Genomic DNA, 27,641 nt, shown 5'->3' on the forward strand with positions numbered 1-27,641 from the left:
CCTCAGTTTCCTCATTTGTAAATGAAGGTGGTGGTGGATAAGATGACCTCTAAGGTCCCTCGCAGCTCTGAACTTTTGCTCAGCTCCAAATCCAATGATCCACTTAGAGAGATTTACTAGACTGTTGAACTGAATTCTACTTAGTTAGGACACCATTTGCATGCCAGGATTGGGTCATCCCTCTTGGGCTGGGGTTTTGTGTATTTGCGTGTGTACGGGGAGGCCGGGGTGAAGGGGGGAGATGAGGTGCTGAATGTCCAGGAATCCTTGGTGGTCTTTAATAGTCTTGCAGGGGCAAGGACAGGGTAAGGACCCTTCAAGATTGCGGAGATGCCGAAGGGGTTAAATAGGGACAGGCGCAATGCAGGCTGGGACTTGTAGGCCATCTGGCCCCCTGGCCCGCTAGCCCGCGGGCAGCTGCGTGGAGCCTGCCCGGAGGTGGAGTGAGTTGGCGCTGTCCCGCCGTGCCCAGGCTCTCGGTTGTTCCCAGCGCGCAGCAGGTAGTGACATCCCCAGAGGTAAGCAGGCAGGTTGACAGCGGCGTGCTCCGGCAGGCTAAGCCCGGGGCTGCAGGACCGGGCTGGAATCCCGGTGGGCAGACTAACCAGGGTGGGGTCGGAGGCTGCGGATCTGTAGCTTGGGTGGGGTATCCTTCTTCCCATTCACTTGCCTGTCGCTTCAGGACACTGCGTCCCCTCCTGCGCCCACCTCCGGCTGATGCAACGCGGCTGGACTCCCTCCCCGGGAAGATGGTGAAGACTGGGGAAGAGTAGTGGGGCTAGACTACGCTCCCTCGCCACTCCAACCCTCCTTTGCCCTCTCTTCTCATCCTACATCGCTCTCCTCTCGCCTTCCCCAGCCCTTCGGGGTCCCGGGACTCCAACCACCCCCTCTGACATCATTCATTTATTCGGCCTGGACGGGAGGACGTCTGAAACGCACCCGCTCCCAGGCTTCCAGCTGTGCGTCTCTGGGTCCAGCCGCAGCTGCCAGAATGGACCAGTCTGGGGCCATTCAGGAGACCCTGGCCCAGGGTGAACACTGCATTATTGTATCCTTTTCCTGTATGTCAGGCTCTTGGAGGGCGGGGAGGGGAAATGAGGAAGGGAACCCTGCGTGGTCCCCAGGGTGGTGAGGGGCTCTCGGGGACACAGAAAGTTTTCTCCTCGTCCTGGTCTCGTTCCTGCAGAACCTGGTCCTATGTCTGTTGCTGTGTCCCTGTTCCTGTAACCCTGCTGGGTAGGTGAGGAAGAGGCGGGGAAGATCAGGGTGGAGTGAGTCTAATTGAAAGACTTCCCTTTCTTCCATCCTTCCCTTATTGCCTCCTATTTTCCTTGACCTTGGGCGGCAGGCAGTACAGGGTGTAGTGTGTGCGGAGAATAGTTTACAAAGCCGCCTCTTGGGCTTGGTCCGATGTGGCCTGGAGTATGCGTAAGTAAACTCAGAATGACACCATATCTAAGCAGAGGGGACCTTAAAGTTTACCTATTCCAGCCCTTTCATTTTACAGATGAGGAAACTGAGGTCTGCTGAGGGGAAGGGACTTATCCAAGATTCCTGAGTTAATAAGTGGAAGAGTTAGAAATTAAACCAAGTCTTGGGTGTTCTGTTTCCAGGGGTTTTGCATTTTAGCAGCTGCCTCCTGCTTTTCCCTGGCACCATTTAATTAACTTGAAACTCTAATTGTGGCACAGGTGTTGATTCGGTCTCTATATGTAGACCCCAGAGCTAATAGAAGGCTGGACTATGTCTCATTATTCTTTAGCCTCTATTCCTGCCCCCTCCCCCTCCCACAACTCAGAGAACTGTTGATTCCATTGATTGGGTTAAAGTTCAGTGACCCAGTATAATTCAACAAACATCTATTAAAGGCCAGCTGTGTGTAAGGCAAAGGTGGTACAGGGCCTGGAGTCAGGAAGATTTATTCAAATGCAACCTCAGACACTTACTATGTGACCCTGGCAAATTACTTCACCCTGTCTGCCTCAGTTTCCTCATCTGTAAAATGAGCTGGAAAAGGAAATAGCAAACCACTCCAGTATCTTTGCTAAGAAAACCCCAAATGGAGTCTTGAAGAGTCAGGTAGGACTGAATAATAACAACGTGTGTAAAGGCTCTGTACTTAGCGTTGAGGGAGGTTTAAGGAGGAAGATGCAGCCCTTATCCTCACAGAGCTTACAGTCACATAGAGAAAAAAAAAAATTGACCCATTTCTGTGATTTTTATTAATGTAGGGAACTTCCTGTGTGAAAATGCCCTTTGCTGTTGCAGTTCAGCAACTGTCTTCTAACACTGTATGAGAGAGTTGCCTGGGGCACTGATAGGTCAACGAATTTGAATATGGTACTACAGCTAGTACAAATATATATCATAGGAAGGACCTGAACTCAGGGCTGGCCCTGTATCCACTATAGCAGAGTGCTTCTGGGTAAGGGAAATGAGCCAACTGAATTGAATTGGTGCCAGGAGTGAATGAAGAAATAGCCTTTATGAAGTGTTTGCTCTATGTTTCGTGCTGGTGATACAAATTGAAAAGCTCTCTAGGAGTTTACTTTCTAACAGGAGGAGACAACGCATATAGGAAGTGATGACCAGGGAGGACACTTTGTTTGGAAAGCCACAGGAACAATGAGCGGAACCACAGGGGAATTGGCTGACACATATCCTAGACACAATTGATGGAAAGGGGGGAGGAGGGGTACTTGCTTAAGCGGGGCAGATGGCAAGGAGCTCCTGGGGTAGATCATCACATGGGATATCCAGGAAGATTTGGGGCCTGGGAATGGCTAGATCTAGTGGGCCCTTACCTTTTCAGTCACTAATTCAGGTACAGCATGGCCCTGGGCAGTGGTTCTAAAACTTAGTGGATTAAGTCAGTCAGGACATGATCTCAGGGATCTGTCTGATGGTCTTAAAGGAGCATCAGTAGGGGAAAAGCAGGACAGAATTCAGAAAGATTTGGGTTCATGACCTGCCTGTGACATGTATTTGTAGATAGAATAAAACAATTCAATTCAATAATCAAGTACCTATTATGTGTGAGCCCTGGAGATACAAAGATGAAACAAGACACTGTTCCTGCCTTTCAAAGAGCTTACCTGTCTATTAGGGAGATTAGACAGGGACACATAACTCCAAAAAAAGGTAGAGTATGATAAGTGTCCTAAGAGAATGAGCTGAGAGGGCTCTCTCCCACATTTGGGCAACTGATGATGTTCCGAAGCCCCGGCACAGGGGCTTCCCATCCATTCATCTTTCAGAATTCTTACCTGTACGTCTCAGTTCAGGTACCTCCATGAAGCCTTCCCTGATTCCCTCAGTTATACACAGTTTCTCCTCTCTCTAATGACCACAGTGATAATAACTCACATTTGTACGGCATTTTAAGTTTGTTACATGCTTTCCTCATAACCCTGTGAGATATGTTGCACAAGTATTCTTTATCCCCCTTTTGCAGATGAGGAAACTGAGGCCATGAGCAATTAAGTGACTTTCCCATGGCAACCTAGAGGTTCTGAGGTGAGAGTCCCAAAATCACATTGGAAAGGACTTTGGTGACCAGACCAGAGTTTAAAGGAATCTTGACTATCGTATGCCCCAAAGTGGTCATCCAGCTGCTGTGCTCCTAAGCAGTTGAGGTTGGAATGGGACTGAGGAGAACCTCTTCCTTTAGTAAGCCTTTCAAAAAGGGAAATGAGCTTAATGTGTAGGGCATGGTCTTTGTAATCACTTTTCTTTCTGGCTGTTCACTTACCATCTCTTTAACAATCCACTGTAAAATTTTCCCAGGAATTGACATTAAGTTCACTGGTTCCCCAAGTAGACTGTGAGCTTCTTTAGAGCAGTGATTGTCTTTTGCCTTTGTTAGCAACGGAGAATGTTTAGCATAATCTGTGGCACATAGTAGGCACTTAATAAATGTTGGTTGCCTGATTGACTATAGATTGGTCTCTTCCTCTTTTGAAAATTGGGACAATGAGTCTTTCTCCAATCTTGTGGTGCTCCTCCCATTTTCTATGGCCTTTCAAGAATTGTTACTGACAAATACATAGCTCAGCAATCACACCTGCCACTTCTTTAAGTAGTGGAGGAACAGGTGACTTGAATTCATTAAGGACAAACAGGTGCTCTCTTGCCATTTCCTTATTTATCATGGGTATCAATTCTGTTAAGCCATTTTTTGTTGGGTCATTTCTAATGACACAATTCCCCGCCCCCCCCCCTCGCCCCCACCAAAGAAAAGGCATTCAGAGGAGACAGGTGAAAAGGGAAAATTAAACAGCCCTACCTTCTCTCTGTTGTCAGTTACCATTGTCCCATTCATCCCAGGCCAATGTCCTGTCCCTTCTTTCATCTTCCTTTTTCCTTCAATATAACTTCAAAAGGCAACTACCTTTGTTTTGTCCTTAACTTCCTTTGCCAGCTTGAACTCATTCTAAGCTCTACCACTTCTGACACTATTTTTACAGGACCAAACCATGTTTTTATATGTGTCAATTGTTACATGGACTTACTTTTATCTTCATATTTCTTTTTAAAATCTAAGTTGGTTGGTGAGTTCCTTGTATGTTGACATTGATCTCTTCAAATAAATCCAACTTTTCTTCATCAATGAAATTGGTTTCCTTTATGTCTTCAGAATTTTCATTTTTGAATATCCTTCATCTTTCCTGGGCCGACTTTCCCTGTAGCATTTTAGTCCATGGGTTACAACTTCTTTTTTTTTTTTTCTTTATTCCTTTGAAATCTGCCTTCCCCAAATCTCATGGGAATGTCAGATTTTCAATCAATTAATCAACCAATCAACAAACAGTTATTAAGGGTTACTAGGTGCCAGGCACTGTACTAAATGCTAGGGGTACAAAGAAAGGCAAAAACAATTCTTTCCATCAAGGAGTTTACATTCTGATGAGGCAGTGAATACTTAGGTATATACCAGATGCATACAGACTAGATGAAAGGTGATATTAAAGGAGAAGGCTGTCACTGCTGGGAAGGTTGAGAAAGGCTTTCTGCAGAAAGTGGCATTTGAGCTGAATCTTGAAGAAAACCCAGGATTTTAAGAGGTGCAGGTGAAGAGGGAGAGTATTCCAAGCATGGGGGAGAGTCATCGCAAAGGCATGGAGATGGGAGATGGGAACGTAGCACTGGAGGAGCAGTGTATTGAGTTATTGTAGGAGCAATTAACTGTTAACTGTAGGAGCAGTTATTGAGGAGAGCTCAATAATTGAAAATGTGGAAGAAGAATACAATGTAAAAAGAATGGAAAAGAAGAGATTCCCCCTCCTCTATCACAAATGCTGGGAGGAATTGGTCACTTCTTTCCAGGCAAACCTTCATTTCTACCCCAGAAACCAGTTTCTTAGAGTTGGTGAGAGGATGATGGCAAATAGAACTTCATCTTGTTTGTTTCTTCACCCGTTGGAGGATGAGATTATCACTAAGACAAGTCAAGAATTTAGCTATTCTGCTTTGTCAGAGAAAGACAGACAGAGAGAGGAAGAGGAGGGGAGGGGGAAAGAGAGGCAGAGGGCTAAAGATAGAGATTTTGGGCAGATGTCTGGATAACTGAAGTCCTCCATCATTACTTTATCACACCTCTCTTCCAGGCTGTTGATCTGTTCCCCAGACTCTTTATCTATTTCCTCCTCTTGTCTAGGCGGTCTGTAGTATACTCCAATGACAAAATCACTTCTGTTTCTCCTTCCATTAGCATTCATACAAATATTTGCCATCATACTTCTCTATTTGGTTCCTGTAGTTCCTTATATGTGTATATCTCCTTAAAATACAATACTGTCCCACTCTACCACCTTTTCTTTTTTCCTGTTTCTTTTGTATATGACATACCCATTTTGAACCATGTTCGGACTATATGTCTTGTACCACCAAGTCTCAGTGATGCCTTTGAGGTCGTTTGCCTCTTTTCATTAGGACTTCTAGTTCCTCTTGTGTATTGCATAATCTCTGGGCATTTGTGTATTGAAATGGGAAGTCATGAGGTTTTTTACTGGGTTTTTTCTTGGATTTTGTTTCCTATGAACTGGATGTTTCAACTACTCTTCATTCATTGTAATTACTCTCTTTGGATATATATATATATATATATATATATATATATATATATATATATATATATATATATACACACAGGTAGGCAGCCCCCCTTGTCTCTCCCCCATCTTTTTTAGTTTAAAGTCCATTTGTTTAGATTTGTAAAACATTTAGCAAATATATTTTTACCAAGCTCTGTTAAGTGTGCTTCATCTCTGGCCAGGAATTTCTCATCTTTATATTTAATTATTCTTATTCTTATATTATATAATATTATATCTTTATATTTTAATCTGTTCAGAAATACAAATACCATCCTCAGACACCACCTTCTTACCCAGCTATTCCCATGCCAAAGTCATTTTTCTCTTCTTTGTTACCTCTTGCTTTAAACGATTAACAGTGAGAAAATTGCATCCTGGGGTCCTGCAAGAAACCCCAAGACTTTATAAGTATGGGCACCACTTTTTCATTTGTGTCCATTGGAATCATCAAAAATGGGTAGTCATTATCCATTTTGATAAGCCTCAGGACGTTCTCTGTTATGTCTTGGAACCAAGCCCTGGGAAGACAGCGGACCATTGTTATCTTTTCAATAGATAGCTGCCTCTGAGCTGTTGAGCAGGGAATTTCCAATTCCTGCTCCTCTTCTCTTCTTCCTCTGACCTTTCTAAATGATCTCTGTGACTCCACTTTCTTGTTCCTTGGCATTCAAGCAGCTTCTCGCTCCTCAGAGTATTCAGTTCTATCCTCTCCAAGAGGAGCTTCAAGTCTAGTTTTGAGCTTTAGTTATATTTCTCTTCTTTCCTTCCTTTTCTCAGTCAATCAACAAGCATTTAAATACCAAGCATTGAGGATGGAAAAAATGCAAAACATGGTCTCTGCCCTCAGTGAGCATCCCAGATAAATATAGGGTAAATTGGAGGTAATCTCAGAGGGAAGGCACTAGCTGAGGGGTGATGGGTGATTGGAAAAAACTTGTTGCAGAGGTGGGATATGAGTTAAGTCTTTAAGAAAGCCAGGGAGTCCAAGAAGCAGAGTTGAGGAGGAAGAGCATGGCAGATATAGGGTACTCACTGAGGAGAGATGGAGAGTTTTCTTCAAAGAACAGATAGTAGACAGATGGAGTGTCCTTGAGGTACAGAACATAGGCCAATATCACTGGATCACAGAGTATATGAAGGAGATTGAAGTATCAGAATGCCGAGTAAAGTCAGAAGAGATTGGGTTATGACAGACTTTCAAAGCCAAAGATAGATTTTAAAATTTGATCCTGAAGGTAACAGGAAACTACTAGAGTTTTTGGAATATGTGTATAATGGGGTGGAGAGTGTGACATTGTCAGATCTGTGCTTTAGGAAAAGCATTTTGGCAACTGAGTAGAAAAAAGCTTGGAGTGGTGAGAGATGGGAGGTAGGGCTACCATTCAAGAAGTTATTACAATAGTCAGGGTGATAGGTGATAAGGGCTTGTCCAAGGGGGATGGTTATATGAATGGAGAGAAGGGGGCATATAGGCATATGCATGTATGATATATAGGTGAGACGTTGGGAAGATAGAGACAAGATCTGATAACAAATTGGCTATAAAGAGGCAGCTAGGTGCTGCAGTGGATAGAGCATTGGCCTTGGAGTCAGAGGACCTGAGTTCAAATGTGGCCTCAGACACTTGATACTTAGTAGTTGTGTGACCCTGTGTAGGTCATTTAACCCTGATTGCCTTGCCAAAAAAAAGAAAAAAACAACAAAAAACTAGATTGGCTATGTGAGGTGAATGTGAGTGGGGAGTCAAGGATGATACCAAGACTGTGAGCCTGAGGTTAGTGGTGACATTGGAAGTAACAGGAAAGCTGGGAAGAAAGGAGGATTTGGGAGGAAGATCATGAGGTCATTTTTGGCAGGTCAGATCTGAGATGATTAAGAAGTAAATAGGAAATGGAAGAGTGTTACATAGAGCAGATCCTCCCCTCCTTCCAATTTTGCTTTTACTATGGGGTTTCCTCTGCGTAACACTGTTTTCCATAACACTATAATAGTTCAATCTTTGCTCCTCCACCTCAGATTGCTCTGTTTTCCCCTTGAAGCCTTGATTGTGTTCTTTTAAGAGCACTTCCTTCTCCCTAACAACCCGGGAGTATTTAGAGGTTTTCTTCACACCTCTTTTAGCTCCTACTCCAGGATCAAGATAAGCCTATATATACTTGGAACACAGATGAGTCACTTGACTCTGGCAGAAATATGAATGTGACACACGCCATGAAAGCCACTTGGATGAAGTATTCAATCTTTTTGTTTGTGTCCCTTTATTTTCAGCAACTTACAAGTATTTATACTTCAGCCTTAAGTTCCTGATTAAGATTTATGATTTCTTATTACCTCTTCTTAATAATCTGGAAAACCCACTCAACTTCCTTTCCTTAGGCTTAGCAACTTTTATAGCTACATCCTCTCCTTTTTCAACCTAACACCAAACTCCTTTCTTCAAGACCAGTTTCATCACCCACCAATCCATTCTCTCAATTTGCTTTACCCTCTGACTTGACCCTTTTTACCTCAGTTTAATCATTTGTAAAATGAGCTGGAGAAGGAAATGGCAAACCACTCTGGTATCTTTGCCAAGAAAACCCTAAGTGGGATCACAAAAGTGTCAGATATGACTGAAACAACTGAATAACAACCAATTGCTACAATTATCTTTTCCTACTGTGCCTTGTTTTCCCAACTACTTCCTTCTTTTCTTTCTTGAATCTTCTTCAGGATTTCATCCTTTTTGATCTTATGTCCTCCTTAATTATCTTTGATCTTGCTCCTCTTTTTAACAGAGAAGTAAAATCTAGACTAGTATATGTACCTAAAGAGTTTTCTTTCTCCAAATTTTCCTCAATTTCTTCTGTCCAATTAAAATTTTGACCTATTTCACTAGTCCCAACTCTTCCAAGATACCTATATTATGGTTTTAATTTTCCTTTCCTTTTCTTCCAAGGAAGATGGAAACATTAAAAGTTGTTCTATTGAGATATCTATACTAACCTCCCACCTCATATTTATTTATTCTAAAACTAGATTTATTATGTCTTTGATCACCACAGCCATTTCTGGATGAGTTTTTCTACGCAAGAAATCATTCATTGTGATTAAGAAAATAGTTAAACATAAATCAATAAGGCAGTGATCTTGTCTGACAACATGCAATATTCTATCATGACAGCATCCCACTTAACTATTATTCCATGAACCATTCTCGGGGACCAAGATTAGTTGTTACAGGTACTCAGAATTCAATTAGTGTTCTTTGAATTACAGTAGTCACTGTGTATAGTATTCCTTTTCTCCCTCCTACTATCTTTACCTATTCGTAGTATATACACATTTCCCCAAGTTTCTTTAAATTCCTCATCTGTGTTATTTTTAACTGCACAATAATATTTTGAAATACTCATATACCACAGTTTTTTAGCCACCTCTCAATCAATTAGGATCTATTTTGTTTCCAGTTCTTTGCTCTCACTAAAAAATACTATTAGTATTTTGACATATAGGAGGCCTTAACTTTCTATATTCGACCTTCTTAGGGTATATATCTATTTCTTTTTAAATTTAATTTAAATTTAATTTTTTTCAATTACATGTAAACAAAATTTTAACATTTTTAAAAATTTGAGTTCCATATTCCTTTTCTTCTTTTCCCTCCTCCCATCCCCCTTGAGAAGGCAAACAATTTTACATAGATTGTACATGTACTATCATGTAAAACATTTCCATGTTAGCTATGTTGCAAAAGAAAATGCAGAGGCTATATATTTATTAATGAAGTGGCTGGGCCAAAGGATATGAGAAATCTTTTCACCTTTCTCCCATAATTCTCATTTCCCAGAATGTTTACCCCAGTTTTTCATGCTGCCAGTAATTTAGTAGTGTGGCTGTCTTCTCACAGTCCTCCAATATCAACTATTTCCATTTTTTGACAATTTGCTGGGTATGAGATAAGAACTCAAATGTTGTCTCAGTTTTTATTTCCCTTAGTATGAGTAATTTGGACCACTGTTTTATATGGTCATTGATAATTTGCCCCTTCTTCCTTTGGCAACTGCTTATATCCTTTGACTCATGATCCAATGGGGATCGGATATTCATTTATGTCTTCGTGCTGTATTTTCTACTACCCCTCCCCCCAATAAACTATAAGCTCTTTGAGGGCAAGGAGTAGCTTTTTGTTTTTTGTCTTTGTGTCACCAGTACCTAGTGTTTAGAAAGAGCATGGTCAATTTTTGATGAATAAGATTAAATTGAGGAGGTTAAAAAAATGGAAAATAAGTTGAGGAAGTCTTGAAGAGAAGGAAGGATTTATCCAGGCAGAGAAGGGAGATTATGGGCAGAATCTGTTCCAGGTGCTTTCCAGGTGGGAGGAATGGCACATGGCCAGGAGAGGGCAGGATGAGATGGGGAAACTCAGAGTATTCCTGAAGTGAAATCATTACAATACAAAAGAGGACTTGAGGGCATAAGAGAAATGTAAATAAAGTGCCAGGCAAAGTTCAGGGAAAGAGATATCATTATAGACTTGTGGGGCTGGCAATCAGTGAAGGCTCACCAGAAGGTGTAACATGTGAATAGCACTCCCCCACTCCACTAGCCTCCCCCCCAGCTGTGATCCCAGAGTATTCTGTAGGGGCCATTGATTCCACAACCAGAGAACCCCTAGGTTATAGAAGACTCTGAGTGATGGGGAGGGACTTTATTTCATGATTTATAACCTCATTACATTTATTGGATTTGCTCATTCTTTGTTACCCTCTGGGTCAGTTATTGGTCATGGCTAATGTAGCCATTGAATGATAGATATGTATTAACCATGAACTCAGTGTCTTTCCCATACTCATTCCCAGAAGGCTCTCCAAGGTCTTCTGACTTCTTTGGGGGCCTATGATCACCCTTAGGGCCTGTGGAGATCAATGATCCTGGGTATCTAAGCAGCCACAAACCTTCTATCTGCAGCCTCTTCTTGTACAGTCATCGAAGGATGGCGATCACTGGCGAGGATGTGTCCCTGGACAAAGTGGTGCCCATCACCAGGAATTTTACAGTGGAAGAAGGTGCCTTGTAGGGGTGGGAGAGGTGGTGGTGGTACAACAGACATTATTTAAATGTCTGCTATTTAATACTATCTTAGGCATAAGGTGGAGGAGTGTAATACAAAATTCTGATCCTGTTAAGGACCCTGACCTCTTCCTCTTGGGGCTAGGATGGAAGAGGAAGTGGTTTGTCTCTTACCCTTGGGGCTCTTTTCATTTTGTCCTTGACTTGGCCCTCCCCAGACATCCGTAGACTATGAATGGGGTTTTAAGAGGTTAAGGTAGTTAGAATCCAAAAAGAGCTTGACAGGCTTAAATATTAGACTGAATATAGGAAGATGGAATTATGAATGTAGTCATACACTTGCAAAAAATCAACTTCACAAGTCCAAGATGAAGTGTCATGGTTAGATAGTGTCATTTGTCTGAAAAACAATCCAGGAGTTTTATGGTACTGCAAAGTTAATCTGAGTTAATGGTGTGGTATTGAGACCAAAAAAGCTAATGAAATCTCGGGTTACATTGAGAAATAGAGCTCCCAGGAATAAGGAGGTGATATCATGCCTTGCTCAGACCATACCTAGAATATTCTGTTTGGGATGCCATGGTTTAGGACAGATACTGATAAGCTGGAGAGTATCCAGAAGAAGGCAGTCTGGATGATGAAGGAGATCGAGTCTAGGTCATATGAGGATCAGTTGAAGAAACTGGAGATATTTGACCTGAAGAAGAGAAGATAGGATGGGATCGGGGAGGCGGGGAGGTTGATAGTTGGCTCTAAGTATTTGAAGGACTGGGATACAAAAAGAGACTTCTGTTTTAGCTGAGAGGGCTGAACTAGGCATGTTGGGTAGAAGTCAAATAGATACATATTTAGGCTTGATGTCAGGAATAAAACTTTCTGCCAATCACAGCTGTCCAGAAAGAGATTAGGCTACCTGAGAGGTGGTAGATTCCTTCCCATTGAAGGTCCTCAAGCAGTGGCTAGATGGCCATTTGTCAGTATTGTCATAATGGGGATTCTTCTGGGGGGGATGGGGTGGATTAGATGGCCACTGAGATCTCTTTCACCACTCAAATGTTGTGATTCTCTGATTCTGAGATGACATTTCTTTTCCTTCTGACAGTCCCCTCTGACTGTGACCTCCATGTCCTGGGTAAGTGGTCTAATGATTTTGGTTTTTTGACCCCAAATTGGGGAAGGGTTCAGAAACTGGCATGAGAGAGAAATGATTCAAGAAAAAAGACTCCTTCTCCCCCACTTCCTTTTGAGAGCCATTTCTGGTTGGGCTGAAGATCTGAGTGGTCTATTCTTGGCCTGCCAAAAGTACTACTGTGGTGAGACATGAAGACCTTGGTAATCTAACATTTCTGTGGTATTTTGGGAGAGGAAAGAATGCTAAAATTAGGGTCAGAAGAGCTGGGTTAGAATCCTCATTTTACTTATGACCTATATGATCTTAGGCAAGCCACTTTACTCCCAGAGAACTCAGTTTCCCCTTCTACAAAATGATACAGCATAATAAGATCTACAATACCAGAGAATGGCTGTTGGGAAAGCATTCTGAAAAGTCTAGAGTTATAGGATTTAGATACATAAGGGAGAGATAGCTTAATTACTTTATCTGTTGATAGATCGGTGTTGTTCAGAGTGTCCAACTCTTCATGACCTCATTTGGGGTTTTCTTGGCAAGAATACTGGAGTGGTTTGCCCTTTCCTTCTCCATCTCATTTTATAGATGAGAAAGCTGAGGGAAATAAGGTGAAGTCACTTGCCCAGGGTCCCATAGCTAGTAAGTGTCTGAGGCCAGATTTGAACTCAGGAAGACAAGTCTTCTTGACTCCAGACTGCACTCTACCTACTATACCATTTAGCTGCCCCATTAATAGACAAAGCATTTATTAGGTATTTACTATGTGTCCGATGCTGGAGAAGGAAATGGCAAAGCAATCCAGTATCTTTATGATCCAAATGGGATCATGAAGAGTCAGACAAAACTGAAACAACAGAACGAATGTGGCAGACACTGTGCTAAGCATTGAGCGTACAAATATAAATGAAAAAAGCTAGTCCCTACCCTCGAGGAGCTTGTAGTCTAACTGGAGAAGACAACATGTTATCATCATCACCATGGATAGCATATATAGCATTTTAAAGTTAACAAAGCACTTTACGTATATTAACTGATTTGCAGATGCTGTCATTAATTACATTTTACCAAGAAGGAAACTGAGGCAGAGAGATTACTTGATTTGCCCAGGTCACATGATTAAGGAGTGCCTGAGGCAGAATTGGAACTCGGGCCTTCCTGACTCCATGTCCTTCACTCTATCCACTGTACCATATAATTGGAAAGGAGGTGGAAAGGATCAGGGTGGGGCTAAATGGAGGAATGGTATCCAAAGAAGCTAGGTTGGCTAGGGAGGAGGTAGAAGGGCCAGGAGAGTGAACGTGGCGCCGGAGATCAGATAGTCCAACCTCCTCATTTTGTCCAAGTTTTCAGGATTAATTAGCATCAGAACTGAGATTCAAACCCAGATCTCCTGGTTCAGTACCTTTCCCATATCATTTTGCCTCTCATGGGCTTAACAATTTTCCTGCCCCGGTTTGCTCTACTCATAAAATGAAATGAGTTTGGGACTGGGAGGGAGGAATGCAGAGAGAATTAAAGAAGCTCATTTCGCTGTATTTTCCAGGATATCTGTCCTAAGCCTGGATGTGATCTTAGAAGTCTAGGGGAACAGTTTGAAGGGGTGAACTTAGGAGTCCTGGCTGGTTCTCCCCTTAGTGATGGTGGCCTAGAGAGGTGCAGGGTAGAACAACATGGACTCTCACCCTGTGCCCTTCAGCTAGCTCCTCTCTCCTCCATACAGGCTCTGATGTGACTGTCTGGATAGAGTCTGAAGAGATAAGCTTCACCGTGCAGCTCCCCTTTGGCTCTCACACAAGAACGTTCCTTCAGGAAGTCATCAGATCCTGCCCAGGTTAACTTCCTTCTCTCATGATTCCACTTGCTTTAGGGGTTCCTGCTAGCTTCTGTAGGAGTGGAGAGGACTGACTCTATATTCTCTGTGCATTTCACATCCAGGGTCCTTTAAAGTTTTCACCCTTCAACAATTCAATTCATTGAACCTGTTGAGCACCTGCTCACGTATGGTAGGAGTAGGACCACAAAATTAAGCACAGCACAGGCCAGAATTCAAGGAACTTTTACTTTAATGACATCAAGGACCAATGTGTAAGTAATCAATTAATCGATAAGCATTTATTAAGCACCCACTAAGCGCCTGACACTGTGCTAGGTGCTGGGGATACAAAAAGAAGCAAAAGACAGTCCCTTCCTTCAAGAAACTTATAATCTAATGAGGGAGATGACATGCAAATATATATAAAGCAAATTCTATAAAGGACAAATAGAAAATCATTAACAGAGATAAGTCATTAGAATTAGAAAGGATTGGGGAAGTCTTCCAGTAAGAGGATTTTAGTTGGGACTTAAAGGAAGTCAGAGAGGTCGGTAGGGGGAGCAGAGGAGGAAGTGCATCAAAGGCATGGGGGACAGAGAGAATGGCCAGAGCCAAGAGATGGAGCATCTTGTTTGTGGAACAGCCAGGAGGCCAGTGTTCGGTGGGTCAGAGAACACAAGTTCAGGAGTAAGGTGTAAGAAGACTGGAAAGGTAGAAGGGGCTATGAATGCCAACCAGAACATTTTGGTTTTGGCCCTGGAGGCAGTAGGAAGCCATTGGAGTTTACTGAGTAGGGCTGGGTAAGTGACAAGGTTGGACTTTTGCTTTTGGAAAATTGCCTTTGTGGCTGAATGGAGAATGGATCGGAATGGGGAGAAACTTGAGGCAGGCAAACCGACAAGCAGCCTATTGCTGTAGTCTAGGTATGAGGGCATAATGACCTGTACTAGGGTGGTGGCAGTGTCAAAGGAGAAGAGGGGACACATTGGAGAGATGTGGCAAAGGTGGCATCAACAGAGATTGACAACAGTTTGGATATGAGGGTATAAGAGATTGAGGGGTCCAGGATGATGCCTAATTTTTGAGCCTGAGGAACTGGAAGAATAGTGTTGTTCCCTATAGTAATAGGGAAAGAGGTTGGGGAGAGGGTTTAAGCAGAAAGACAGTGAGTCCAGTTTTGGACATACTGAGATATGTTGGACATCCAGTTTGAGATATCTGAAAGGCAGGTGGAGATGCAAGATCTGACGTCAGCAGAGAGGCTGGGGCAAGATGGGCAAATTTGAGAATCCTCAGCATTAGAGATGGTAATTAAAACTATGTGAGTTGATAAAATCATCAAGTGAAATAGAAAAGAGGGAGAAGAGAAGAGAGCCCAGGACAGAACTGAAGTACATTTAGAGTTAGCACATTTCTGCTAGAAACAATTTTTAAAATTTAAATTATTATGAATCCAAATATTTTTTGTGTTAGAGAGAGAAATGTCTAAACTGGCACAATCTTTCCCTGTCTTCAGACGTGTCTCCTCTCCAAGACAATCTGAGATAACATTCATAGGAATCTTAAGCAAGGAAAATGTCATAATATTTATTAATTAGGGGCAGCTAGGTGGTGCAGTGGATAGAGCAGTAGGCCTGGGTCAGGAAGACAGGGGTTCAAGTGAGATACTCAACACTGACTAGCTTTGGGACCCTGTGCAAATCACTAAACCTCTGTTTGCCTCAGTTTCCTCATCTGTAAAATGGGGATAACAATGACACCTACCTCCAAGGTTATGGTAAACATCATATGAAGTAATATTTGCAAAGCATTTAGCACAGTGTTTCACACAAACTGAACATTAAGTAAAGATCAGCTATTATCCATATAATTGGTTTCCTTTGTAACCCAGGATATTTTATTTTATGCATTTAAAAACATGATTCTGAGGAGACAATAGGTTTACCAGTCTGCTAAAAGGGCCCACAACATGGAAAAGGTTAATAACTCCTGGTGGAGGTTTTCCTACTTTTCTTCCTTCCTTCCTTTCTTTCTTTTTCTTTCTTTTCTTTCTTCCTTCCTTCCTTCCTTCCTTCCTTCCTTCCTTCCTTCCTTCCTTCCTTCCTTCCTTCCTTCCTTCCTTCCTTCCTTCCTTTCTTTCTTCCTTTATTTCTTTCTCTCTTTCTTTCTGACTGATTTCCACATCTAGATGTCTGCTGTTTGTGCCTCAGGGTCCTATTCTTTGACCTCAAGTAACCTTCACTCTTTCAGGTAGAACATCAACACTTTGAGGTCAGGGACTATTTTTTTTTTAAAGGGGAAGGGAGAAGTCTTTTTATCAATATACCTAACACAATGCCCTACACATAATAAGGGCTCAACATTTTGTTGAGTTAAATTTTCACCTGTGTAAGGAAATGGATGGCGATAAGAAAGGACAGGATGTAAAGGGGTTCTGAAGAGTACTAGAGCAGAGAGGATGTGAAGGTACCTGCTTAGCTGGAGACTGAGAGGGATGTTCAAGATGTGCTGATCAGACCTTGAATGTCAGGATCGAGAGATTATACTTTTGTTCAGTAGACAATGTGGAAGCAGTAGAGAATTTGGTGGAGAGGAGCAACATGATCCGAATGGGACATTAGAAAGATTTCCCAGGTCACGTGTGGAGGATGGACTGGAGAACGGATCTGTGGAAGCTGGAAGACCAGTGAGGAAGTTCACACCAAGCAAACTGTGGATGAGTGCTGGAATGAGGCTGAGAGGGGAGAAGAAAAGCCATACGTGATAGATATTACAGAGGTAGAAATGACTATCCTTGGTACATGAATTGCGTTGTAGGAGTGAGTCCTCTGTTCAAGGGGGTCTTCATGAGGCCAGTCCTTTTTATCCAGTGTCTGCTGAAGAAGGCCGTATCTGTGAGGGCTTTGAGATCCTCAGGCCTGGTACTGAGCGGTGGTCACCCAGAGCCTGCATCTTTCCTGTCTCTCCTTTTCCTGTTGCTCATTTCCTGTCTCTGTATTGAGCCATGGAGATTTCTCCAGGACCCTTTGTCCCAGGAAAACATGGAGAGGGGGCTACCAGGGAGCAACCTGGAGCTGGAGGAGCAAAGGGAAGTAGGCCTTTCTGAATGAGGACCAAAGAGAGACACAGAATATCAGAAAGGACCTCAGAGGCCTCATCTAATCTTATCTTTGCACAGGAGGAAAGAGTCCCAGGGAGAGGCCCAAGGTCACAAAATGAGTCAGTAGCAGAGCTGAGACCAGAATTCAAGGGTCTTGACTCCTCCTAGGGCTCTTTCCCTTGTATCAACCCCCCTGTTCTGTCCCAATCTCGGATCCTGGGGAATGCTGGGATGGGAGCGAGGAAGTCTTTTATTGTTAGGGCTGAAACATGGAGAATTGTTATTGCTCTCTCCCCAAATGCCTTGTTTTTGTTTTGTATATATTTGCATATTGGCTTGTCCATCTATGTGTCATTGCTCCTGAGTAGAATATAAGATCCTTAGGGGAGGGGTACTGGTTCACTGTTTGTAACCCTAGCTGGTGCAGATACTTAAACAGATGCTTGTCAAATTGAATTCAACCAATTAATCAAGTATTTATTTAACTTCTCCTAAGTGCTAGGGAGGTACTAACTAGATGATATGGATAGTCATTCAACAAACATTTATTGAGTGCTTACTATATGCCTCTTACTGTGCTAAGCACTAGAGATAGAAAGGCAAAAAACAGCTCCTTTTCTCAAGGAGCTCACAACGTGTGCATGTGTGGATGGATAGATAGATAGATAAGATAGATAGAACGAGCGATCACAGAGAGGGAGGGTACTAGTATTTTTTTAAATTAAATTATTTTATTTGTTTTCAGTGTTCTGCAATCACTTCCATATATCTTAGATGTTTTTTCCCTCTCTCCCCCTCCTTCCCCACTCCCTCCCTGAGACAGCATACAATTTTATATAGGCTCTACATATACATTCCTATTAAATACATTTTCATCTTAGTCATGTTGCATAGAAGAATTAAAATGAATGGGAGAAATCATAAAACAAAACAAAACACAATACAAAAGAAAATGATCTGCTTCATTCTGCAATCAAATTCCATAGTTCTTTGTCTGGATGTGGAAGGCATTTTGCTTCGAGTCCATTGGGAATTTTTTATGTCCTTGCATTGTAATGAAAAACTTAGTATCAGAAAAATTCCTCACACACTGTGGTTGTTGCTGTGTACAAAGTTCTCCTGATTCTGCTCCTTTCATATCAGTTCATATAAGTCTTTCCAGGTCTCTCTGAAGTTTCCCTGTTCTTCATTTTTTACAGTACAATAGTATTCCATTATATTCATATAATTTGTTCAGCCATTCCCCAATTGATGAGCATCCCCTTGATTTCCAGTTTTTGGGCATCACAAAGAGAGCTGCTATAAATATTTTTGTACATGTGGAATCCTTTCCCATTTTTGTGATCTCCTTGGGATACAGTCCCACAAGTGGTATTGCTGGATCAAAGGGTATGCACAGTTTTGTAGCCCTTTGGGCATAGTTCCAAATTGCTCTCCAGAATTTCCGGATCAGCTCACAGCTCCACCAACAATGAATTAGTGTTCCAACTCTCCCACATCTTCGCCAACATTTATCATCATCCTGTTTTGTCATGTTAGCCAGTCTGATAGGTGTGATGTGGTACCTCAGAGTTATTTTGATTTGCATCTCTAATCAATAGTGATTTAGAGCATTTTTTCATGACTATAGATAGCTTTAATTTCTTCCTCTGAAAATTGCCTGTTCATATCTTTTGACCATTTAGCAATTGGGGAATGACTTGTATTCTTGTACATTTGATTCAATTCTCTATATATTTTAGAAATGAGGCCTTTATCATGGACACTAGTTGCAAAAATTCTTTTCCAGTTTTCTGCTTCTTGTTTTTTTGTAGAAAGTGGGGTGTTAGGTGATACTTGAAGGAAGCCAGAGAGAGAATTTTAGGTATGAAGGGACAGTTAGTGAAAATGGTTGGAGCCATAAGATGGAGCGTCTTGAGTGAAGAATAGTAAAGATACAAAGACAAAAATGAACCAGTTCCCTGCCTTGTAGTAGATAACATACACAATTGAAATCAGGGCAGAAGGGAGACAACCTGGTTGTCTTATCTTATTTGAAAGTTGTCATTAGGAAGATAAATTAGAATTGACCTGCTTGACCTCAGAGCATAAACTAGGAGGGAGGAAAGAAAAAAGTGCTACTGGGAGGCAGATTTTAGCTTGATAAAAGGAAAAACTTTCTTAAAAATCTATCCAACAATAGAATGGATCGTTTAGTAAGGTAGTGAACTAGTGTCTGGAAGTATTTAAATGGTGGCTACTTGTTAAGATGGAGTCGGACTAGGTACTTTTTGAGATCCCTGGCAGTTCTGAAATTCTGTGAGTATCAGAAAGAAATTAGTTAAACTCAGCGAGGCTCAGTAGAAAATTTGAATTTGGAGTCAGAAGACCTCGTTAAAATGCCAGCTTTGGCAGCTGGGTGATCTTGGACAAATCACTTAGCCTCTGTGGATATCGGTTTCCCTACTTGCAAAATGAAGTGGGTGGACTGGGATGTTTCAAATGATAGTAATTAGATGTTTCAATAATAGTAGTCACTGGCGTTAGTAATGCAAGGCATTTCTTTTCATCCTTACCACCACCCTGTGAGCTAGGTTCTATGGGTATATTTATTCCACGCCTTTTACAGATGAACACACGGAGGCTCGGAAAGGTTGAGTAATCTGCCTATGATCCCACGGTTAATCAAGTATCCGAATCGGGATTTGAAGCTAATTCCGCCCTGGCACTGTACCCATGACGCCATCGTGCCTCTTGTCTGTGCCCATCTAGCGACAGCGGTGGTTTTCCCAGCAAGAACAGTCTTTCACTCACTCCACCGGGTTTATGAGGCGCCCAGGGTGGGCAGCGTTTCCACGCCTCCTCCGGGCCTGGGACTGACGTTCTGCCTTGCCTCCCCCATTCCCAGGTCCTGGAGTCCCGGAGCCCCAGTTCCGATGGCTGGCTCGTTACCGGTGCGCAGGTGTGCGGGAGGAGCAGCGGCCGCCGCAGCCTCAGAAACCTGCGCTTGCAGCCTCAGGTAGGTGCGCAGGGCGGGCGGGGATTGGTAGAGACTGGGAAGAGCCACCCCCGGTGGGAGGCCCCTGGCGATTGGAGGTGGGCCCTAGCAAGAAGTGGGGCTCCCTGCGCCAGCCTTCTTTATTGGTGAAGGCTGCGTGACGTCTAGGAAAGGGGCCGGGCTCTGTGGTGGACTCCTGGAGGGGGAGGAAGCTGAGGAAGGAAGCGGTGGCAGTGCCAGGGAGATGACATGTCCGTCTTTCGGGAGCGGAATGCCGCAGGTTGGTTTGGGGGCTCGGACCCGAAAGACCGGGAGCGCTTTAGGGGGCCGAGAAAGGGGCTCCCGCCCGCTGGCTCCCCCTTCGCTCTTCTCTCTCAGGCTTGGCAGGAGGCGCGATCACTCGGGGCAGGGACTGGGGAGCGGAGGTGGTCGTTGTGCGAAAAAGACATTATTCGGGGATCGGGGGGACGGTGCCAGGGTGCAGGAAGGACGGATGGTGCCGGAGGGCCCGTGTGCCAGAAGAGGGAGTATTCGGTAGGTCAGTGTGCCAGGAGGGAGGGTTATTTCAGAGGGTCACCGACGAAGAAGGGTGGATTAGATTGTCTGAGTGGAATCGTTGTTATTCGGGAGGGTCTAAAAATTCTGTAGAAAGTCAATGGCCTGAGGGCAGGGACAGTTAAATTTTTGTCTCTAACTCCGGTGCCTGTCACCATGTGCCTGGCGAATAGTAGGCGTTTAATTCATGTTTGTTGGACTGGAGGGTCACCGCGAAGGGAGGGAGGCCAGGATTTCGTGGTAGGATGGTGAATGAATCAATTAGGTCATAGAGGAAGATTCATCTACTCAATCTGTAAGGAAGGACGGTAGGAAGATTAATCATCTTAATTAGTCACATTGTTTCTGTAGAGGGAAGGTCCTCATTAGTGAAGAGACCATGCATTTTTGTGAATGAATTAAATACTATGTATAATAGTGAGGGTAGTCTATTAGGGGACGAGACAAGAACCACTGGACTGCAATTGAGATTTGGGTTCTAGTTCCTATTCTGGAACACACGAAGTCCTTGTGTGTGTGGTTTTTTACTTTACTCACCTATAAAATGAGAGGGCTCACTTAGGTTAAAGGTTCTTAACTTGATAACTATTTCAACATAATTTATTTCCTTTATAATCTTATGTGTTTTATTCTTTCACACATGTTATTTTGAGAAGGGGTCCATAGTTTTCACTAGAATTCGAAAGGAAATCAGAGTAGAAAAATATGCAGTCTCTAAGCTGGAAGGAAGCTAACGTTCTGTGAGTCTGTATGAATCAGTAATTCACACTGAACTTGGGCTTTTGGCAGATTCTAGGGAATGACTGTAGACTTCTGGGAATCAGAATCCCTTCTCTAGGGGTCTGGGTAGGAGCTGGAACCTGGTTCTGATAGTCAGGTGATATGAACAGTGGATGCTTCTTACATGTTGTCTGACTTTGCATAAGTCAGTTCTCTTCTCTGGCCCCATTTTCTTCTTTCTGGTCTATAATCTCTACAATCAGCTCCAGGACTGACCTACAATTTTATGATGTCATCCTTTCCTGCACAGCTAGCTCCTCAGAATGTTTGAATGCTAGAATTGGAGATCTTAGAATTAATCTAGTCCAAAGTTCCCCTTTTATGGATGGGTAACTGAACTTAGAGAAATGAAATTATTTGCTCAAGGTCACAGTAGCCAGTTCATCGTGGCTCCCAAGTGTGGATTGAATGTTTGAGGAGCCAATTGTTAGCACTGGACTCCAAGAGAAGCTTGTAGGGTAAAAATAATTAGATGATCTCCACCTCGTCCCTGGTGGGCAGCTGTTTGGTTGTACTTGGCTAAGTTTGGGCCTATAATGTAGGTCAGCCTGATGCTTTGGTAAGGAACAGTGCAGACCTCTGTGGGTCCAGTTTCAAGACCTTTCTGGAGGGATTGAAAGAGCTAGGACCTTTCCCTTGATGTGTTAATGAATACTCAGTTTATCAAGTTGACTTTGGGTACAATAACAAGATAGTGAGTTGCCTCTTTTTCTCAGTCTTTGGCAGAATTGCAGAATGTGTTAGAGAGCTTTGTCAAGGCCATGAGAACTGGGAGGGACCTGTTTTCGTAAGAGTTTAAAGAGAGAACAGTGCTTCTATTTCATGGCAGCCTCCATAAATGCCAGCTCAGGTGCTTGATAGGGATGTTTATTTGTGTCTTTTCCAGGCTTAGCTAAGGGAAACTCAAACCACTTGATCTTGCCACTTTTTTCATTTCTCCAGTACTGTGCTCTCTTCTGTGTTGCCTTAGCAAGTAAGTCACAAAGATGAAAGGGACATTCTTTTTGTTGTCCCTCTGAAGAAAGCTGCCCATGATCAAGGTCTCAGGGCCCTGGTGGAAGAAAGCCACAATCCTAGCATTCCTCCTTCTTTGTGGTGTCCTCTCCCTATTTATTATCTCCAGCTTATCTTGTCTGTACTTAGTGGTTTGTCTATCGACTCCTCCATTTGCTCCTTGAGAGCTAGGACTGGCTTTTGCTTTTTTTTTTTTTGTATCCCCAGAGCATAGTAGGTGCTTAATAAACTGAAGTAATAATACTTGAATAGTAATACTTCATAATACTAAAATAATAATTGAAATATATTCTCTTCTCATGTCAGTATGTTATTATTACTTCCTTCCCTCTTCCAGCAGAGCCCTTTGAAGTTTTTCTCAGGCCAGGTTTAAACTCAATTAACTGCTGCCTTAGGAGACATACACTATGATTGTTTCCATCTCCAAAATTATAGCAACCTGGTTGTTGAGGACTTTGCTTTCATTGTAGCTTTGTCTGTTTGTTTAAAAATGGCTTCTTTGAGGATCGTCCTTGGACTGTGTGGAACAGTGTTATTAAAGGTTTTCATTAAAAGCACTGAGATATGAAGACCAAGGGTAGACATTTAGCATTCCAGAACTTGGCTGACCTCACCAGGTTGAGGACGGAAAAACCAAGTAGGAGGAGCTTTGTTAAAGATTAAGGCCATGCAGAGACCAGGTAATGAAGCTTCAGAAAAGCAGGGACTCTTGGACTTGGACCCTAATATCTGCACATTATAAAAAAGGGGAAAAAAACCCAGCCACTTCCTGATAGCCCAACCAAGGTCTAACTAACCAAGACAAAAGGAGGGTTGAAAGAAAAGAGAAACCATGTGTAGTGGACCTTCAGAACAAGAGAACAAATAAATCTTGCCTAATGGAGAAGGGCTAGGAAAAAAGGAACATTGCAATCCTAGAAGGCTAAAGTTGGAAGGGGCTTTAGGGATCTTCTAATAAAAGTTGATAATTTTACAGATGTTGAACCACTTACAGAGAAATAACTTTAAAGACTTCTAGTTCACAGAATCTGAGATTGGAAGGGACCTCTGCAGTCATTCAGTTCACCCTATAAACCAAAGGAATCCCTCCTAGAACATGCCAACAAGTGGTCATCCAGACTCTACTCCTAGACCTCTGAAGAGGTAGATCTTGTTCAGTCATGTTTAACTCTTCATGACCCCATTTGGGATTTTCCTGGAAAAGATACTGGAGTTGTTTGCCATTTCCTTTTCCAGCTTACTTTACAGATGAGGAAGCTAAGGCAAACAGAAAAAACAGCAGAAGGGGTAGATCTTGGATGAGCTCTTGAAGTGGCCATGACCTTGCTGGACATCCAGTTGTTAGGAAACATCACCTGGCATTGAGCCAAATTTGCATCTTTGAAATTTCCACCCCTGTTTTCCTGATTCTGCCCTCTGGGGCCAAAAAAGAACAAGACTAGTCATTCCTCTCATGGCAGCCCTTTGTTCTAGAAAAACTCATTAGAGAAGTGGTAGATGAACATCTGGAAAGGCCAGCCTGGCCTCATCAAGAACAGGTTGTGCCAAGCTAACCTTGTTTCTTTTTTTCATGAGATGACTAGACTAGTAAACGAGAGGAATGCTGTGAATATATATTAGCTAGATTGTAAGGAGGCTTTTGGCACAGTATCTCATGTTGTTCTTGTGGAAAGAGGTATGGATCATCAGGGATTCTTAACCTCTTTTTTTGTCATGGCACCCCTTTGGCAACTGGGCAAAGCTTATGAACCCCTTCTCAAGATCATGTTTTTAATGCATAAAATATGAAGTATGACAAAGAAGATTAATTATATATTGAAATATGTTTAACAAAATATTTTTGTAAAAGTCCATGGATCACTGGATTAAACAGTGATAGCATTATATATATTGAGAGCATGAGCAGTTGTTAAATGTTCAGTGATAGTGTTGTAGTGAATTTCTAGCAGAGATGATCTATGCTTGGTCCTGTGCTGTTTGACATTTTTGTCAGTGACTTGAATAATGATAATAGCTAACATTTGTATGATGCTTTCAGGTTTGCTAAATGCGTTACATATATTATCTTATTTGATCCTCATGATAGCCGTATGAGGGAGGTGCTATTATTATCCTCATTTTACAGATGAGGAAACTGAGGTAGATGAGCAAACTGACTTGCCACACAGCTAGTGCCTGAGGCTGTGTTTGAAATCAGGTCTCCAAGTTCAGGACTCTATTTAATGGGCTGGCTAGCAGCTATTATAAGTAACAGCATAGATAGATGCTCATCAGATTTGCAGATGATTCAAGACTGGGATGGATAGCTATTACTGATAAGAGTCAGGATCCAAAAAGAATCTTGCTAGACTAGAGCATTAGGCTGAATCTAATAAGTTAAAATTCTGTGGGGATAAATTTGAAGTCTTATCTTGACGTATAAAAAAATCAACTTCACCATTATGAGAGCTATGGTTAGTAAATGTTCTAAAATGTTCTGTGGGTTTTATTGGTCTTTATGCCCCATATGTGTGAGTAGTATGATACGGCAGGCAAAAATCCCCAAACTTCATTCATTCTTAAAGTGCTTGAAGATTGGCATTGTTCCTAAAAATATGGAGGTGATAATACCCTCTGCCCTCATTGGACTTTGTTCAGTTCTGACCAAGGTTAAGCCTTTGTTTTTTTTTAACTAATATGGAAAGTGAATCTGTCACTTAACTTCTCCTGTTTCCTCCTGCTAGAAAAAAAACAAAATTGGGTTTTGTTTTCTTTTAGTAGCAAATCACTTACAGTTCACAGGTTCATTGTTTAACCCAGATGCTTCTTCAAAGGGACCAGCCCCCTTCTTTTGCTTCTGCTTTAGAGACAGGTTGAATATGCTAGGCAAAAGGGACTGTGTGAGAGGGGACAATTGTAGATCAGTCACTCACAGCACAGACCAGAATATTAAGACATTGTCATCAATTCTTTATTTTTTTGAATTGGTGTCAAAATGGGAAGTGTGCATCTGTTTAGATGTTAAACTCATCCAAAAGCCTTGTGTTCATTTCCAAGTTTCTTTGGCTCCTTTAACCTTTGAAAGGCCATATATTTGGATGAACAACTAGGCTGGCCAAGTCTTCTTCTGCTTTTCTAGCAAATGGTTTTCTTTTACTATGCTTCCATTTGTTGTATGGGGGTTTCTCCTTTCTCCCTTAAAATGGTTGTGATCTGATTTAGAAGAGATGCCTCATTTATTACTAGTTATGTGGCTAGAGATGCTCTTAAGTGGTCACAGAGTGAGAAGAAATTGTTTTAGCTTACTTGAATAGGGCTCATGCATCCAATGTCATTACATGATACATGAAATACAATTCACATTAGGTGTGCTCACTGAGCACTGATTGAGTGATTAATGAGTTTCTCTTTCCCCCAGCTAAATATGTGTATATACCTGCATTTTGTCTCAGGGTCCTGCAGAGCCCTCGGGCAGGTCTCCCATGGAATCCTGGGTGGTGTGCTAAAAGGAAATAGCTGCCCCTAAATCCCATTGGTTCTACTGGAGCCAGGCTTTAGGTAACTTAATAAGGTTGTGAGAGCAAGAAACTAACCTTGTCTTTTCAGAACAGTTCTAAAATGCTTTGTTTAGTGGAAAGTGGGTGGGGTTGTAACTCAAATGTAGATTGAATTGTGTTATGTTTTTTTCTTTCTCTCTCTTTGCTGATCCAACAAACAAAGCATCATGGCTTGACTGGCCTTTGAAAGGAAATGGGCACTATTTATATCTCAAGATCCCAACAAAGCATAACCCAGATTACCATGGTAGATGCCAAAGAGATTGTTGGAAAAATAGCTCTTGGGCCTCTTAGAAAAAATTTGCAACTAAGTTCTGGGATTTTACTCTGTTGGAATTAATAAAAAAGTTTCATTTGCCAACAAGCACTCTGATGTGAAAGGAATGTTAAAGTATGAATTTGTTTCCATTTAATCTAGATGCAGTGACATCCCAATTACCTCTACCTGAACTGAAAGCTATACCAATTTCTAAGCAAATTAAATCATTTTAGGTTACCTTGCTGTTTTCACACAGAGAGTTCTTGCGTATTCACTTTCTTCCTCTTTTCCCCACCTGCTGTTTTCCTTCTGTGTCCCTTGTAATTTTAGAGATAGTCTCAGTTGGATACAACAACAAACTCTCTGTCCCTGGACTTTCTCTCTCCTAACAAAAAAAAAAGTTTGCTTTTAAATTCTTTGAGGGACAGTTTAGAGCAAGGCAAATAAACCATAAATTTTCAGTTAGGAATGAAACTTTGAAAGCAAGAGTCCTTAGGGACAGCTCAGAGTGCACAATAAATATTTGTTGGAGGAAAGATGTTGTGTTGATCAACAGAAAAAAACAAGTGACTTGTAAGTATTTCTTTTTTGAAACATACTAGAGCAGTAGTCTTTATGTACAATGTAACTTACGTGACCTGAAACAAGCGAGTAAATGTGAATAAGATGTTTATTTCTGGAAGTGCTCATGATTTTAGTATTGGAACAAAGTTGTGTGTGGTTTTTTTTTTAACGCTTCCTTAGCTAGTTTCCCGAGGTTGATTTTCCCATTTGTTTTAGAAGTTTTTGTCTTTGGAGGAGAGACAGAGCTCAGTGTCTAAGGGGACAAATGTTAATAGTGTATGTCTATTGCAACAAGGAGTAGGATGTTTTTGATGGGGCAGAGTTGAAAGCATGAAATTTTAACCTATCTGATTCTCCATTGATGATGCAGGTCTCTTGCCTTCCTCCTATATAATGGAGATGGGACTATATCCCTCGTGGGATTGTGGGATTCTGATTAGGTCATCCAGAGTATTAGCTTTCCCTTTTGGCTTTGTGTCTCCTGTCAATTCGATGAGCATGCCATCTATGCATCTATCCTATCTATATAGTTCTAGATTGCAGATCTGGAAAAGTAGGGGTTTGGAACTACACAGTTAATATATAGCCACTCTGTTCTTCCATTAAGGTAGAAATCTTACTAGAAGCAGAGGGTAAGATAGGGCCCCCAGCTGCTCCTGAGGTCACTGCCTTCTTCCTCATTACACAGAATAGCCAGCCCTCACTTCTCCTTGGTCTTCTTTTATCCACTTCTCATTTGGCTCTGTGGGTGCGACACTAAGGCC

General features: G+C 42.1%; 1 protein-coding gene across 5 annotated transcripts in view; it reads left to right on the plus strand.

Moving 5' to 3' along the window:
• The first annotated feature begins 370 nt into the window (after positions 1 to 370).
• INPP5B (inositol polyphosphate-5-phosphatase B) overlaps positions 371 to 27,641 on the plus strand; it is a 73,350-nt gene continuing 46,079 nt past the window's right edge. The window contains exons 1-7 of one of the 5 annotated variants that reach the window (XM_072609996.1): positions 377 to 518; positions 860 to 1,051; positions 1,352 to 1,431; positions 11,049 to 11,146; positions 12,253 to 12,282; positions 14,000 to 14,110; positions 20,080 to 20,190. In XM_072609996.1, coding sequence (XP_072466097.1) covers positions 995 to 1,051; positions 1,352 to 1,431; positions 11,049 to 11,146; positions 12,253 to 12,282; positions 14,000 to 14,110; positions 20,080 to 20,190 — 487 coding nt within the window. In that variant the 5' untranslated portion in view covers positions 377 to 518; positions 860 to 994. Of the gene's footprint in view, positions 519 to 682; positions 1,052 to 1,351; positions 1,432 to 11,048; positions 11,147 to 12,252; positions 12,283 to 13,999; positions 14,111 to 20,079; positions 20,191 to 20,344; positions 20,450 to 27,641 lie in introns of those variants that run through there. The other 4 variants (XM_072609997.1, XM_072609994.1, XM_072609995.1 and 1 more) reach the window with 4 other exon arrangements.

This window comes from Notamacropus eugenii, chromosome 5 (genome assembly GCF_028372415.1).
Source record: "Notamacropus eugenii isolate mMacEug1 chromosome 5, mMacEug1.pri_v2, whole genome shotgun sequence".
Taxonomy (NCBI): domain Eukaryota; kingdom Metazoa; phylum Chordata; class Mammalia; order Diprotodontia; family Macropodidae; genus Notamacropus; species Notamacropus eugenii.